The 17,886-nt window shown below is 42.4% G+C and overlaps 1 protein-coding gene across 1 annotated transcript in view; it reads left to right on the forward strand.

Annotated features, from left to right (window-relative positions):
• CPNE4 (copine 4) overlaps nt 1-17,886 on the forward strand; it is a 208,677-nt gene that overhangs the window by 165,539 nt on the left and 25,252 nt on the right. Inside the window, exons 9-10 of the mRNA XM_063124856.1 lie at nt 8,397-8,483; nt 10,673-10,732. Of these exons, the coding sequence (XP_062980926.1) occupies nt 8,397-8,483; nt 10,673-10,732 (147 nt within the window). The remainder of the gene's footprint in view (nt 1-8,396; nt 8,484-10,672; nt 10,733-17,886) is intronic.

Consider the following 17,886-nt stretch of genomic DNA (forward strand, 5'->3'; position numbering starts at 1 on the left):
CACTGACAACAAAGGTCTGCATAGTTAAAGCAATGGTATTCCCCGTAGTAACCTATGGCTGCGAGAGCTGGACCATAAGGAAGGCTGAGCGAAGGAAGATAGATGCTTTTGAACTGTGGTGTTGGAGGAAAATTCTGAGAGTGCCTTGGACTGCAAGAAGATCAAACCAGTCCATACTCCAGGAAATAAAGCCAGACTGCTCACTTGAGGGAATGGCATTAAAGGCAAAACTGAAGTACTTTGGCCACATAATGAGAAGACAGGATACCCTGGAGAAGAGGCTGATGCTAGGGAAAGTGGAAGGCAAAAGGAAGAGGGGCCGCCCAAGGGCAAGATGGATGGATGATATTCTGGAGGTGACAGACTTGACCTTGGGGGAGCTGGGGGTGGCAACGGCCGACAGAAAGCACTGGCGTGGGCTGGTCCATGAAGTCACGAAGAGTCGGAAACGACTGAACGAATAAACAACAAGAATATAAAATTATAGCAAGCAAACTGCACGACGAAAACTTCTGAAAATCGACACAAATGACTCCCAATCATCAATGTCTACGCACAGTAAGTTTCAGGGATCTATCTTCTTCTTCTTCTTTTTTTTTAAAGAAGAAGTTATAGTCATATTTTCAGCCAATGCAATCCTATGGGGCAAAATACCAAAATTGCGGGCGGAGCGCCGAAAACAAGCGGAGCGCTCCGCAAATCCGCAACCCACTCCATGTTGCTCCACTGCCCCCCCAAACCGATACACCTCTGCCTTTACCGGAGACGAATCAGGCCACTCTGATGCCGCTTCTACGACCCTAAGTGGAGCACAGCCCTAAATCCTACCCATTGTTTGCTGCAATCCAGGAAATGTGAATCATAGTGTACCGGGAAGAGGGAGCACATCAGCCCAAGACCCACTCATGTAATAACAGACCAATTCCTCATCACTACTGAGTACAAATATGAACTCTTGTCTCTTTGATCAAAGTCCAGCAGTCTATTTACTATGTGCATTTGAAGAGGAATCGTGTTTTGATTTTGGCCTCTATGACATTTTCTTGGTGGGGACGGGGACTTTAGGTTTGCAGCCATTCGACTTGACCAGTCTGAAAGAGAAAAATATCTGATCTCGTATGTCATATGAAAAATGCCTTTGCTCGGTGTAAGTACTACATGATTCTTGACAGTAATGGATTCTTTCTATTTTGTCAAAACATCTTGCACTTGTATAAATCTTGCACAAATTTTGGTAAGACATTTTGATAAAGCCAGTCAAGGGTGCCACGGACGTTGCTCTGCTCAATTAAAGAGAACTAGATGAATTTAAAAATAGCCTTAAAATGAAGGCGCACCTGGGCAATTAGCAGTGGGATTATTATATAACTGGAAAATCTGTTTCCATAATAGGCTGAGAAACCCTCTTACATTTGCAATCTCAATGGAAATTTCCACAAGGTGAGAATGTTATTTAATTTGGCATGTTTATAATGTGGTTATTTAAAAGTAGCCATGTGAACATTGTCTGATCTCTGAAGATTCAAAGACAACCGGTTGGGTCCAGCCTAAATTAACTCCAGTATTAGAGGCAGGATGCCTATGTACACCTGTTGCTGGGGAACATGGGCGAGAGGGTGCTTTTGCACTCATGTCCTGCTTGGAAGTTTCTGTGGGCAGCTGGTTGGCCATTGTATGCACAGAATGCTGGACTAGATGGACCCTTGATCTGATCCAGCATGGCTCTTATGTTCTTACTTCTATTTTAATCCCACTGAAATCAATGGGGCACATTAGTCATTACTGACTTAAGTCCCATTGATTTCAATATCATTTAAGTGTGACAAACATGGCATAGATCCAAACCAAAATGTAGAGAATATTTGAGGTGTCAAAACGAAATCCTATTACTATATTAAATTGGGTATTTACCATACGATGCGTGTTTTAACTGTGGAACCAAGCACATTCTGGAATCAACACAGTGCATACAGTTTTCATGTGACCCGGAACCCTGATAGCATAGGATTCTGGATTGCATGGAGGCCACTATGCCCAAATCTGTATGCATGAAGGCCACCTCTCTTTAGATGTTTGTGCTGCTTGTGTGGATACCAGGGGGAGGGGCTGTTTAATGTGTGCAATGCCAAGGCGGAGCTACTCAACATGATAACACTCGCATGTTGTTAAAACTGGTAAGATTAATTCCTGAATAGGGCTACTGTCAGGCCCATCTCAGGAAACTGTGGTTACAAGCTTCAGAAGACACCAGGATCTAAAACCACAGTTTGAAGTTGGTTTAAGATCCAATGTTGGTAACCATAGTTTCCCAGTTTAGATGAAACATGAAACAATGATTAATTACTTTCAAGTTACATCCAAACAGTATGTTTAGGAATGGAGGTACCTTTTGGAAATATAAGGGAATCTCCTTTCCAACAAAATACTAGAGGCTATGTATTTAATAATAAAACGACTTGTTAGCCAACATCTTAATATTATTCCGATAGGGTTCTCCACTCTAAACTTGACTTGATTAGTTAGGAAATGACTCAGCAAGTCATAGTCAAGTCTCTTGGGTTGTATTGAAGCTGTCTATACTGCAAGGAATCTCTAGATCAGAGAGCACCTCTATAAGCCCTGTTTATGTTTGCAGACTGAGTGTACCAGCATCTGAAAAGAAGCTCAGCACACATTGGGAGACCATTTATTTATAGCAAGAGCTATGTGTCAAAATACCAATACACCATGCCAAAAGTTGCAGAGTTGAATTGTGGCATTGAAGATGGAGCCACAGGGGAAAGAGGCAGCTCAGATTAAGTCGTTCATATGGCCAGATTTGACTTATTAGGTTAGTACCTCTCCCATCTCTTGTCAATTTTGTTTCCCAACTATGTTGAGGGAAACCATCATTTCGATATCAGGATATGGAAGAGGCCAGAGTGTGAACTTGGAGCAAGCTCTCTAGAGGGGGAGTTGTTGGGAAAAATCCCAGGAACATGTGGTCCCGTATCTGTCTGTTACCTCGACTGGAAAAAAAATTTTTTTTCACAACATGAATAATTGATCTCCAGAGCAAACCAGAGAGTGTTCAGCTGTCTGGGAAATATTTCTCTTGTTAAATTTGTCTAGTTATCAGCTCCATTTGCCAGACTCCAAGGCGAAGGGGTTGAAAGTTCTGCTTTAAGGAGAGCTTTTAATCTTTTGGTGGGTACTCAAAGGGCAACAAATGTGGCTCACTGAGTCACTGAAAGAAGGGTGCTTCCAGATGAGGCATTTACTGTGCAATCACACTGCCTCATTCACAGAAATTGGGGCGGGGAGATGTTCCAGACATTGTTGCCTTCAGTTTGTAGCCCTTCCATGTTTCCTGACTGCTTCTTCCATCTCTTTTCATATGAGAAAAAATTCCTTTAAGAAAAGGTGAAATGTCTTTTGATAATTTAGCACTAGAAGCCCTCCGTCTGGCAGTTCCTGAATAATCCTCCTATGAAGATACCAAGAGCATCAGCAGAAGCATATGAAGCACTTCACTCACAATATTCAATTGCAGCAGAAACGCCTTTCTCTTATGTTCCAGGTTTTACACATTTCAGCTGAAGTAATAATTCTGTTCTGGACTGTAGCATATTCAGACTGCAGGAATGGCCAGACAAGTGAATGCTGCACCATACTAAATGGGGGAAAATCCTTGCACATAGAAACTTAGCTTCTAACCTCACTTTCTCCTTGCTGTTTAGTTTTCTATATGGAAGGAACTTTTTTCTTTTATTTTTTTTGTATGAAGCATTTTATGATGTGTAACTGGACATATCTGAAGTGGTACAGTCCAGAATCAGGTTTACCTGCTCCTTTTGATAATAAATGCTATAATGTGCTATAGTGGTTTTTTTCAGGTCTGTCCTGAGAAAAGCAGGCTAAGTTTCCCCTGCTCCAAAATAAATATTACTTATAAATGATTCGATACAAGTTTTGCTATGTTGTGTAGTTGCAGTATTTGTTTCCATGGGCACTAAAGTCAGGAGGCCTAATTTTGACAAGACACAGCCGAGATTCCAAACATGTCAATGACATATTTATTTGTTTATTTCTTATTTTAGGATGCAGTTCTATGCATACTGGCTGGGGAATCCTGGGAATCTTTGGACTTTTTTCTGTCTAAACATGGATAGAATTGCACCCTTAATTTATAACAAATAAATTGTTATAAATTTATAACACCCTTAATTTATAACAAATAAATATATACGCTTACCATATCATGCACATGAAGTTTGCTTTCTAGCATAATACAGCTGAAATAAGAAATATGTTCTATATCTTCCTAAACTCTAAAATAAGAAACATGTTTTAAAATGAAGGGATTCCACTTAAAAATAAAGGATGCCCTTAAATCGAACTTATCCACTCTTCACTATGCACAGGATTAGATCCAGATCACAGAGTAGTATTGCAATTTTAGTTGTCTTAAATAGCATTGTATCTACTCTCAAAAAGGTGGTTTTTAATATCCTTTAGCATTATGACAATAAACTCAAGCACTTTTTGAGGGGTGTGTTTCATGCATTTTTAAACATCATTGAAAGAAAGTATTACATTCACAAAGAGGCCCTGACAGCAGAACCATATGCATGCCTACTCAAAAGTGAGTCTGATTGAGTTCAATGGGGCTGGCTGCCAGGAAACTGAGTATAGGATTGTAACCTAAAGCATACTAGAAAACCTTAAAGTAAATCATAATTTAAGCAAATGATTACTTTTAACATGAAAATGGGTATTGGCCTATATTGTATTCTACATTTTTAACCTTGAACATGAATTTTAGAAATTAAGCTCTGTTTAGAGTTCCTGATCCTAAACATCTTATCTGCAAACAAGCTTCACTTAAATCCTATTTGTTTATTTTCTTATCATTATTGAAATTCACGGCTCTGTCAGGTTCTGATGCATGTGTGCATATACTGAACCCACGTAAACAATTCTGAGCCACCCCCATCAGTGTTAGAGAATGTACCATGAGCTCATTGGGATTGCACATGTGGAGTATTCCCCACATGGAATAGAACGGGGCAACATCTTCTTAGCATGTGCAGCTCTGTGTTCAGAGTAGAAACTCCAAGGGTGCATGGGAACAACTGGATTGGAGCACCTATCAAAGTAAAACTGATGGCGATTTTAAAGACTGAGCGCCGCACTAAGATATTTTATATTTTATGTTGTCCCTTGGGGTTTTGATTTTTGTAAACTGCCCAGAGCGCAGTAGAGAAATGGAAATAAATAAATAAGAGACTGATTTAGACAGAATTTACATTAGTTCTGTATATGGGTTCAATTTACAAAGCACTTAAAATGCACGTGTTTGCATCAAAGAGGTTTTATTCTATAATTTCAATGGGAGTAAAGCTGATTAACAGTGCAATCCTATACATGTCTACTCATAAGTATTTCCCATTGAATACAGTGGTTTACTCCGACTTACCTGGGAGTAAGCTGCATTGAATTTAATAGGGTTTTCTTGTAAGTAGACATATATAGCATTGTGTTGTAAGTGTAAATTGTAACTTCAAGCAATTTGTGACTCCAGTACTAATGGGTCTACCTCACATGAATGGTTGATTTTTTACCCTCCAAGGAATATTTTAAAACCTATTAAACAGCATAACACAGATAAATAGCTTGCAGAAGCAGATGAGACCACTAATGGACTATAAGCACTGAAGTGTGATAGCATCAATGAAATGTGCATTCTGTACATAAGGATGGTAGACAGAAAAATACATTTACATTGAATTTAATGAGACTACATTGATAAAATAAACATTCTGCCTTGAGGAGTGAATTCTAAAGTACTTTCACTGTCAGTGGATAAAAGCTTAAATGGCCATAAAGTGTATATTTGTACATTTGGAAATGTATTCAAATCTGGTTAAATTTCAGTATAAATGTATTTCTCAGCGGTTAACCTGTATGCATAAAACTGATAATAGCCTTAGTCTCTACTTGCTTTCGTAAGAGCTCCATTGGTGCTGGAGTTAAACTGTAAAAAGGTAGGAATCTGGACCCTGAGACTCTATCAAAGAATAGTAGAGTTGGAAGGCACCTATAAGGCCATTGAGTCCAACCCCCTGCTCAATGCGGGAATTCACCTTAAACCATACCTGAAAGATGGCTGTCCAGCTGCCTCTTGAAGGCCTCTAGTGTATGAGAGCCCACAACCTCCCCAGGTAACTGGTTCCATTGTCATATTGCTTTAACAGTCAGGAAGTTTTTTCCCAATGTCCAGGCTGAATCTGGCTTCCTGTAACATGAGCCCATTATTCCATGTCCTGCACTCTGGGATGATCAAGAAGAGATCCTGCCCCTCCTCTGTGTGACAACCTTTTTGCATTGCTGCTGTTTTTATCTTGGTTGTGCTTTTATATTGCATTTTATATTATGGTTTTATACTGTTGTTTTATACTTTGAATTGTCTTAATTTTGAAAACCACCCAGAGAGCTTTAGCTATTGGGCAGTATAGAAATGCAATAAATAAATAAATATTTGAAGAGTGCTATCATGTCTTCTCAATCTCCAGGCTAAATATGCCACTTCTTTCAGTCTCTCCTCATAGGGCTTTGTTTCCAGACCACTGGTCATCTGTATTTCCCTTCTCTGAACCCCCTCCAGCTTGTCTGCAATCTTCTTGAAGTGTGGTACCCAGAACTCGATACAGTACTCAAAATGAGGCCTAACCAGTGCTGAATAGAGGGGAACCAGTACCTCACGTGATTTGGAAGCTGTACTTTTATTAATGCAGCCCAAAATAACGTTTGCTTTTCCCCCCAGCCACATCACAATGTTGGCTCATATTCAGCTTGTGATCTGCAACAATTCCAAGATCCTTCTTGCCCTGCTGGTTCTGTGCCACTATAGCAGTTTTAAGGAATGAGAGAACCAGGAATGCTCGAACTGAAATTCCCCTAACTCCGCTTTGAAACTTGGTTTTCACCTTGGTTCCATTTTCATCTGCAACCTGTTTTGCTTTCCGTTTGATTGAGGAATGTGTGCATTTTTCAAAAGTTTACACTTTTTCTCCTATTGATTAAGCATGAAAATGTGCATTTGGGTGGAAATGCGTATTTTAACGTGTGCATTGTTAAAAAAATACACATTTTTCAAATGCAATTGTGAGGTCAGGAATATATGAGTTTTCCAGAAAGTGGTACTCCAATTCACATTTGTGTTCATGGTTGCAAATGGGGCAAGTTTTGATGATTTGTGAACTAAAATGAAATTCCCATACATTTCTCGCAGTATTCGGCACCACCACTGAAGATGGCCAGGAGGTGAAACTGCAGCTCAGTAGCTCAGCAGTTATCAGGGGTCATAAGGGGGCAATGGGATCTCACCTGGCCCTATAAAACATTGAACTCTAGCCAGCCTCCTCATTCTATGCACATTTAGGACTGATGAAAGAAAGCACTTTTTCACACAATGCATCAGTAACTTATGGAATTATTCTGGACATCAGTTAAACTAGGGTGACCATATGAAAAGGAGGACAGGGCTCCTGTATCTTTAACAGTTGTATTGAAAAGGGAATTTCAGCAGGTGTCATTTGGATGGAGAACCTGGGGAAATTTCCTCTTCATCACAGCAGTTAAAGTTGCGGGTGTCCTGCCCTCTTTTAAATCTGGTCACAGTATAGCTACAGCATAGCTGCAGTATAGCTCCTGCAGCTTTAACTGTTATGATGAAGAGAAAATTTCACCAGGTTCCCCATATATACAAATGACACCTGCTGAAATTCCCTTTTCTATGCAACTGTTAAAGATACAGGAGCCCTGTCCTCCTTTTCATATGGTCACCCTAGTTAAACTCAGACACGTTGACCAGGGCCAGATCTAGACCAAGCAGGATATAACACGTTGCAAGTGGTTTGAAAACAGTATATGAAATGTGTCATGGGCTCCAACAGTTGTCAGTGCACTTCAGTGCCCTTATAAAGCAGTAGGTGGGATATAAGTGTGATAATAAATAGAAGAACAGGCTATCTCCATTGTGCCCTGCTTGTGAGATTCCCAGATGCTGGCACTGCTGGATACAGAATGATAAACTAGATGGGCCTTTTGTGTACACCAGCAAGGCAATAAATTCATCCTTGTACATTTGACTAGCTTTGCCAAAGTCCATGACAAATCAGTATTTGCAAACAGATACACACACACACACACACATATTTGGAATAGATGTTTGCACAAGGCTCTGGATTAGGGCTAATTCCCTCCTGACTATGTGATGTTTAGATGTCTTTAGCTTTGGATTACTTTGTGTGATTTTTTGTTTTCATCTGCAGAGCACACATTGTGCATCCCGAATAAATGATTCAGTTGCTAACATAGAATGGCTTTCATGCACTGACTTGTGTTTTTTGCAGGTACAGTGGGAGTGCATAAACCCCAAGTACAAAGTAAAGAAGAAGAATTACAAGAACTCTGGCATCGTCATTCTTAACCTGTGCAAGGTGCTGTCATTTAAACAATGTTTCAATTGGAAGCTGATTATTATTATTTTTAATCTGAGTTAAAAACCAAAGTGAGGAAATAGAATTGGACTCAATGATCCACATTTTGTGGACATTTCTGTTTAAAAACAAAAACAAGGCAAACAAGTCATAGAAATTAATTACAGTGAGGGATTCCCAAAGGTAGCATAACAGATGTTGCTAAGTCAAGGTGGATCAGTGTTTTCACTGGGATGACAGTTGCTGCTCAGAAATGTGGTTGTTGACCCTTATAGATCCATTCTGTTCCCCATAAATGCATCTAGTTGTTTAGTGGAAGGAGCATCAGTGTTTTACTGGCTTCCTTAATTTGTGATGCCCAGGAGCAAAATGTGCATTGAAGCTAACCAGGAGAGAAGTAAGATTCTATACTGCACACATAGTTTCATTGCTCAGGATGCCTTGAAGTTACACACCGGCCACCGAGATCTTAATTGCAAGACGTGGTTTCAGTCAAATGAACGTTTGATTATGTGGGGTGAAATATACTTGGAAGTGCTCCTAGACAAAATAATGGGAGCTGCCCATCCTAAAGATACCGGACTTGCTTATATGCTCTATATACCCCATCATGGCTGTGCATTTGCACCCCGTTGTTTAAATGATGCAGCTGCCAACTTGCGGCAACATGGGGCTTTTCTCCGTGAAACTGTGCTTTTCGAAGTGTCGTTTCACTGTGACTTTTTCCATTGGTCCGATGTCACCACAGTTGTTTCTTCAGCTGTCGGTGGTGGCTTCGTTTCGGGTTAAGAAAGTGAGCATTCTGTAGCTAGGGGCAGATCCCAGCGCAGAGTAAGCGCAGGAATGCAGGCCAGGGGGCAGGCTTAGCAAACCTAGGAATGGCTGTCATGGCGATGCTAAACTCTAACGAACGAAAGTAAAGGCAGTTATGATATATAATGCAGAAATTAAATGAACTGTACCAGCGCATCTGCACTGCTACAGGCTTTCAAAGTTGCGCAGAGCTGCCAGAAAGAAAGAAAAATGGCTTTTGAAGTGTTCCAGTCCCTCGGATTTGCTCCCCATTCCTGCCATTGGAGAGCAGTGCTGTGATTTTTCCTGCCCAGAAGCCTGTGCTCACTCCTGCTGCAAAGCTGTATCGATTCCACTTTGCCGCAGTGATGCGGTGGTGTTGGGGGGCAATGAGCTAGCAAAGTGGCCAGGTATGGATGCCATGAAAATGGCCATCAGAAATACAAGTGGGGAGTGAGAGACTGCTGGTGCCTGTATGGCAGCACTGGCCAATGTGGTACCCTCTGGTTGTGTTAGACTGCAACTCCCATAATAATTCTTGGCCATTCTGGCTGGGAAATATGGGAATTGCAGTCCACCACATCTGGAGAGCGCTCCATTGGGGAATGCTACACTCATACCTGAGCAGAAGATGGTTCCTTGCATTGGCACAAGGCAGCGTGTTTTTTCCATGCACCATCTTTGGGAATGGCTACCCTGTCCCCACTATGAGCCTTGGTGGCTTGTTAGCCATGGCAACAAGCTGCCCTGGCCAGGCTTGCACGACATGACAAGTTGCACTGCCGAGGGTAGTTATGCAAATCTTCCTGGCATGTGACCAGCAGATGCAGGGTGCGGGGGGAAATAAGCCACCATGGCTTATTTCCCGCTCCGTGATTGTGGGAACTGTCTTAGCACAGCAGCGGGTAAGGTGCTGGATTGGGAGTCGGGAGAAGCAGATTCTAGTCCCACTTGGCCGTGGAAGCTCACTGAGTTGCAAACTTTCAGCCCAACCTACCTCTCAGGGTTGTTGTTGTGAGGATAAAATGAAGAGGAGGAGGAGGAGGAGGAGGAGGAGGAGGAGTGCTGCCTTGGGTTCCTTGGAGGGAAAAAAGACAGGATATAAATGCAATAATAAATAAAAATAAAATGATAGCGTCATCCTTCAAATCTCTTTAAAATCCATTCCATCTCAGCAGTGACCTAAAGTAGATTGCCATTCTCTCCCTGTTGTACAGGTACAAAGGTTTGGCGGGGTGGGTGGGTAGGAGCATTTTTCTTTATTTCCTCTGTACCGCATTGTCAGTGTGCTCTCTGGAGAATTGCCTTCTTCAAAAATGTACCTTCCCTTGCAATACATGAAGACGTATTTAAGCATGTGCCATTTTAATGCAGGTTTCTGGCTCTCTTACTTCCAGATTCACAAGATGCATTCATTCCTAGACTACATCATGGGTGGATGCCAAATACAGTTTACAGTAAGTGGTTTCTAAATGAAGATGGAAGCCTTTCACAGGGCAATTTTTTAAAAAATCATTTCACATATGGGATAAACTAAGTAGCAGGTAATACTCTCCCCTCACCCACCAGTACATCATGCACCATAAGCTTTTACTGCACTTACACGGGAGACTGAGTAGGTAAAGTATTTTTATGTGTGCTTCATATGTCATGGGGCCGTATCCAAGTCTGCCCGAGTACCAGCGGGATCCACCTTCCGGGATTTAGTGCTTCAGGTAGGAACTGAAAAAGAACAGAAATGCTTGTTTCCAGAATGGGACAGATCAGCAGAGCTCACATCATGGGACAATCTGGAAACTAGCATTTCCGGTCATTTGGGGCCTTGCATTCTGAAGTGCTAAATCCCGATTGTGCAAGTGGTGGATCCTGCTTGCACAACAGAATCAGTGGGATCCTGTTGGAAACTCCCCATGATTTTGTTCAGCTAAAATCTGGTAGTATGTCACAGTTAATTTTGCTTATAAACAGCTGACGTTTGCATAGAGAGCCAGCAAGTGGTACATTCACTCTTGTGCAGTGGTCTCAGTCTTTACGTATTTATCATTATTAGCGTACATCTTGCTGAAATGAGCAACGTTGAAAATTTTGTTCAGTGCACATTTTCAAATAAGCCAGTCTGATTTGCACCTCCCGAGCTAAAGTGCAGATCAGAATGGATTTATGTTTCTGATTTTTGCACCCCCCCCCAAAATTTTGCGATGGAGTTTTTGGCTTTAAAAACATACTAAAATACTTATAAAATGCACGTTTTATGGTGGGGGCGGAAAACATGATTCTGTGTTACAAATGTATTGTGTTGTGAACTGCTTAGAGATTTTAGGATATTAAGTGGTGTAAAAGTAGTGTGAAAAAGCATATTTTACAGTAAAATTTATTTTAAAAACCATGTACACAGAGTAGGTACAGATTAACATGGAAGTGGGACATTATCGCAAGATTTGTGATAATATCCACGGAAGAAAACAGGCACCGTTACTTGCAGGGATCTTTATACCAGATTAAGGACCAGCTTTTGTATTGACAATATTTCCACAAAAGCAGGTGCAGAGTTCTGAACTTAACTGGTAAGACAGCCCACTCTCTTTTTGTTTTCAAATTAATTACGTTTCCATTGAGTTCAAGCAGGGTGCAGACAATACGATGCAGCTGTGATCTGAAAGGCCGTTTGATAGGGGAGGGAGCTAAGATGCTAAGCATGGGTTTCCGAACAAAAAGCTATGGTATGATGTACCTGCTAATTTGAAGAGCTAATGAGAGCTTTTGGCGCATCACGCTGAGCGTACTGAAGAGGCTCCGCGCATCCTTTGTGAGCATATCACTTTGGGCTGGAAAGAACATGTCGGCGAAAGGCAAGCAAATGTTTGGTCCTTTTCAACCCATTGTGTAGAACAGGGGTGCAGAACCTCAGGCCTGGGGCCTACCTGGGGTCAGTGAAGGCTGGCGACTCCAACGTCAGTGGGGCAGTGAATTCTCTATGGGTTCCAGTTGGAACTCGTCAGAACCTTAAAGGAGCTATCCAAGGAGCTCTCCGATCTGGCCTTCTGGGGCTCCCCAGAAGGTCACCCCCACTTCCCATGGTCCTACTCCCTTTCTCCCAGCCACCAATCCTTTGGGTTTTGTGCAGTTTGGATTTAGGAGGGGCAATAGCTCAGAATTAAGACCACCTGCTTTGCACCTCCAAGTAGGGCTGGAAAAATTTCTGGCTGAAACCCTGAAGAGCAGCTGCCAGTCAGTGTCCACAATACTGGGCTGGATGGGCCAACATTCTGATTTGGCAACTTCCGGTGTTTTTGTGTTCTGTTTCTCCCCCCGCTCCCATTCTAAAAGGTTGAAATGCCTGTTGTAAAGCTTGTTTGCTGGCAATAAGAGCTTTAAGCTAAAATATGTGGGTATTTTTGCCACTTTGGCATTTAGCTCTGCCCACCCCAGAATGAGAGCTTCTTTGAATTGGAATTTGTCCCTTAGGCCAAAAGATGTTCAACACCCCTGCTGCAAAACCTATGCAGAATCCCTTTAAGATCAGGATGCTATTGGGGGGGGCATCAAACATGGGGCATGGCTAGATGGGGCAATATCCCAGGGATCGTCCCTGTGTGTCCACGTGATGCACAGGGGATCCCAGGAGCAGGGAGGGATGATCCTTCCCTTTCCCCAGGATATAGCCTTACACTTCTATCCCAGTTTTTCTTGCGGTCTCAGGATTATCCTGAGACCGCGGGATGTGTGGGCGGCGATCCCGGTTTGTCCCGGCTCCTCACGAGGAGCCAGACACGGGGCACGGAGCCTTTCAGGAGCTCCATGCCCATCGGGGGTGGGGGGAGCGGGAGCAGGGTTTTTTTTAAAAAAAAAAAACTTACTGTGGCGTTCGAGCGCTCTTGCACTCATTTTCAGTAAAAAAAAATTAAAAATGGCGGGCACGACATCCTCTGTCCTCCCGGGACATCGCGCGACATGTGTGGACTGAGGGGCAGGATCTCGTGATTAGCATATCGTGAGATCCTCCCCCTCCCTCCCAGAAAGCCCATGGACTCTTCTAAACAGGTTCTAGACTGACCAGGGCCATTGTGTGGCATTGTATCAATATCATTAGCTAAGGAGAAACAAGCTCATAGCTCACTCTGCTGTGAATTGCATGGAATTTGCATGGCACGTTTTCATACGGCTCTTCTGAAAAAAAAAATGGAAATACGTGTGAGCGAAACGGAAGATGCTAATTCCATTCGAGAGGAAATTAGGTTACCTGGAAACCTGATGTGAGCATGGCCAAAGACCAGAAAATCTCTTGTTGGTTTGAAATGAAGGCGCCATTGTTTGGCATTATGAAATGTCATTTTAATAGCAGGCAAGGGGGAATTTCAGGTCCTGCTGCTTCATTTCTTCAAGTCATAGGAAATGCAACTTCCAACTCATACCTCACAAATAAATGAGGCTATTTAAAAACACAGGAATGTCTTTCAAATGCAGTGCTGGCAGGCCTTAGTTAAAAAGTCAATGTGCATTCTATTGGAGAACATTTATCATTGTCTGGATTTTTTCCTTCCCAAACATACTTATGAAAAAGTAAGCCTGTTCATTAACATAATGTCCCAGATTCCACCCACCTACCCACCCACCCTCCAAATCCCTAATGATGGAAGGGAGCCCTGCTTTTTCCAACAGAATCCAAGCTGCTGTTAACAGGCATGCCACTCTCACCATATGAACCTTTCTTACTTCCCTCTTTAAACATCCCAGAAAGGAGAGGTAAAGAATCCAGTTGAGTTTCATATCCAATAACGTCTTTAGGACATTGCAAAATATCTCTCCAATAATTCCTGACATGCTTGCATTTCCACCATATGCGAACAAATGTGCTTCTAGCATTTCCCCGTCTTCAAAGAGAATCAGAACGTTCTATAAAAGTTTTAGCCAATGTATATATTTCTTACCCGCCTCTACTCTGGATCAAGGTGGGGAATAACAGTAGATACAAATACCACAAAATACATAAAATTGATTAAAAACATATAAAACTGATACAATATTAAAAATAACAGTCAAATATCTTAAAATTCATCTGGGTAAGCCTGCCAGAAGAGATCAGTCTTTATAGCCTTCGTGAATTTGAAAAGACTATTAAGTTGACAAATCTCTCCCAGCAGGCCATTCCACAGTCTGGGAGTGGCAGAAGAGAAGGTCCTCCAGGTAACAGTTGTCAGCCTAGTTTTGGCTGACTGGAGTAAATTCTTCCCAGAGGATCTAAGTGTGGGGGGCACATTGTAAGGAGAAGGCAATCCCGAAGGTAACTGGAACTCAAACCATGTAGGGCTTTAAAGGTAATAACCAACACTTTATACTTTGCCTGGAAACTAATTGACAGCCTGTGAAGTGATTTTAGTGTTGGTGTAATATGGTCACCCCTAGGTGTACCAGTGACCAACCTGGCTTCCATATTTTAAACTAGTTGAAGTTTCCGGACTAGGCACAAAGGTAGCTCTATTATTATTATTATTATTATTATTATTATTATTATTATTATTATTATTATTATTATTATTATTTAGCACCAACAATGTACTTGGTGCTGTACAGAATATACAAATAAAAGAGCAATACCCTGCCTAGAGGCTTACAGTCTAAAATCACATTAAAACATATGAAGGGGGGAAGTTTGTTGTTGTTTATTCGTTCAGTCGCTTCTGACTCTTTGTGACTTCATGGACCAGCCCACGCCAGAGCTTTCTGTCGGCCGTCGCCACCCCAAGCTCCCCCAAGGTCAAGTCCATCACCTCCAGAATATCATCCATCCATCTTGCCCTTGGTCGGCCCCTCTTCCTTTTGCCTTCCACTTTCCCTAGCATCAGCCTCTTCTCCAGGGTATCCTGTCTTCTCATTATGTGGCCAAAGTACTTCAGTTTTGCCTTTAATGCCATTCCCTCAAATGAGCAGTCTGGCTTTATTTCCTGGAGTATGGACTGGTTTGATCTTCTTGCAGTCCAAGGCACTCTCAGAATTTTCCTCCAACACCACAGTTCAAAAGCATCTATCTTCCTTCGCTCAGCTTTCCTTATGGTCCAGCTCTCGCAGCCATAGGTTACTACGGGGAATACCATTGCTTTAACTATGCGGACCTTTGTTGTCAGTGTGGTGTCTCTGCTCTTAACTATTTTATCAAGATTTGTCATTGCTCTCCTCCCAAGAAGTAAATGTCTTCTGATTTCCTGGCTGCAGTCAGCGTCTGCAGTAATCTTTGCGCCCAGAAATACAAAGTCTGTCACTGCCTCCACGTTTTCTCCCTCTATTTGCCAGTTATCAATCAAGCTAGTTGCCATAATCTTGGTTTTTTTGAGGTTTAACTGCAACTCGGCTTTTGCACTTTCTTCTTTCACCTTTGTCATAAGGCTCCTCAGCTCCTCCTCGCTTTCAGCCATCAAAGTGGTGTCATCTGCATATCTGAGGTTGTTAATGTTTCTTCCTGCGATTTTAACTCCAGCCTTGGATTCGTCAAGCCCAGCACGTCGCATGATGTGTTCTGCATACAAGTTAAATAGATAAGGTGAGAGTATACAACCCTGCCGTACTCCTTTCCCAATCTTAAACCAGTCCGTTGTTCCGTGGTCTGTTCTTACCGTTGCTACTTGTTCATTATACAGAAATAAAGGAATAATCATAGCAATGAGAACAGTAAATCAGGCTAAAATACCAAAAGCTATGGAAAACAGATGAGTTTTCCAACGCATTTTAAAATCTATGATGGAACTCGTAGTTTGTAGATTCTCTATGTAGAGCGCATTGCAGAAGTCGAGCCTCGAAGTTACCAGCACGTGCACTTCCATCTTTAGGTCTTCTAACTTTAGGAAGGGGCGCAGCTGGCATATCAGCCAAAGCTGATAGTAGGCACTCCTGGCTGTTGCATCTATCTGGGCTATCATTTGGAGCGAAGGATCCAGAAGCACCCCTAAGCTGCGAACGCAGTCTGTCAGGGGGAGTGTAACCCTGTCCAGAACTGGTTGACACACCTCCAAACCCAGGTTAGGGCCTTTGACATTTTATTGATTGATTTGATTTGTACCTGACCTTTCTACCAAAAATGGCAATCAAGGTGGCTTGCGATCACTAATAAAGGGTGATAAAAAAAATAATAAGTGGATACATTAAAACGCAATTAAAAACAAATAAAATCACAATGACAAAATATAAACAGTCCCACTTACATCTGAAAGGCCCTCTTGACTAAAGTGGTCTTTGCCTGCTGATCGAAGGACAGCAGAGAGGGAGTCTCCCTCAACAGGAAGTCCTACAGTGAAGGAGTGGCAACCGAGAAGGACTCCTTCCCGTTGCCATGAAATGTGCCTCTGAAGTAGGGACTGGCGAAGTCGCACACATCTGATCCATCAGACGCTCACCCCGCTGCCACCCGCCCCTGCTTGTCTGGCTGGACAAGCTTCGTTTGAGGCTCAGCAAGGCCCAGTGAGCCCTTGGGAGCCAGCCATCCTCGCTCCGGAAATTCCTCATTTCCCCCGTTGCGTAAATGGTAGCTGTAAAAGCCCCATTTACACAAGAGTAAAGGTGCAAATGCTCTTACATAAATGGGGCCTATTCAGCCACTATTTACGCAACGGGGGAAATACATAATTTCCAGAGCCTCTCTTGTGGTGCACTATGAAGACTCCGCATGACGAGAGCAGATGGCCGCTGAGTGCTCGTTGGGCCTCGTGGGCACTCAGAGCATGGGTTCATAAGCACACTGTGGGTGCCCAATTGCATCCGGGGCAACGCAGGTGAATCCGACAGACTCCTGGATCCAGTTGGGTGCCCGTGTCATCACTACTCTGAAGGTGGTGGTCTTGAAAAAATGGCCTCTTCTGAAGATTTAAAGAACTATGGGGGAAGGCAGTCTTTCAGGTAGCCTGCGCCCATGCCATGCCCAGAAACAGACCAGTAGCCAGTGAAGCTGTTTCAACAAAGGAGAAGCGTATTGTCTGTAACCAGCCCTGGTTAACGGTCTGTCTGGAGCATTCTGGACCACCTGAAGTTTCAGAACAGTTTTCAAAAGCAGCCTCACATTATGACACATATTGTCATTTTAAATGTTTAAATGTTTTAATATTGGAATATGTTTAATATACTTTTAACTTTTGTATATCTCTGTTTATAGGTTTTTAATGTATATATTTTAAATTTTGTGATGCCTCGTTGAGGCCCAGCATTGGGCAAAAGGCAGGATATAAAGATGATGATGATGATGATGATGATGATGATGATGATGATGATGATGATGATGCAGAAATGATGTTAACTCCATAATTGGGGTGGGGGAGAGAAAAGATGTCGAAGTAAAGACAAAATCCTCTGCATCTTTAGATGAAAGCCATGCTGGAGCAGTAGGTTGTTGCTGTTTGTCTAAATATGCATAGAATTGTGCCCTAACTTGATCCTTTTGTTAAATGAACTCAGTAGCACACCTTGAAATAAATAGGTCAGGTGTAAGCAATGGAGGCTGATGGCTGCACTGCTAAAGGCGCTATCCAAGGTGCTGAACCCACTTTTATTTGGGGAGGGTTCATTACCTTGGATAGCTCCTTTTGAGTGTCGGCTGGCTCAGACTAAAAGCTTCATCCCACATACCTGT

This window comes from Elgaria multicarinata, chromosome 1, assembly GCF_023053635.1.
Source record: "Elgaria multicarinata webbii isolate HBS135686 ecotype San Diego chromosome 1, rElgMul1.1.pri, whole genome shotgun sequence".
Classification (NCBI taxonomy): domain Eukaryota; kingdom Metazoa; phylum Chordata; class Lepidosauria; order Squamata; family Anguidae; genus Elgaria; species Elgaria multicarinata.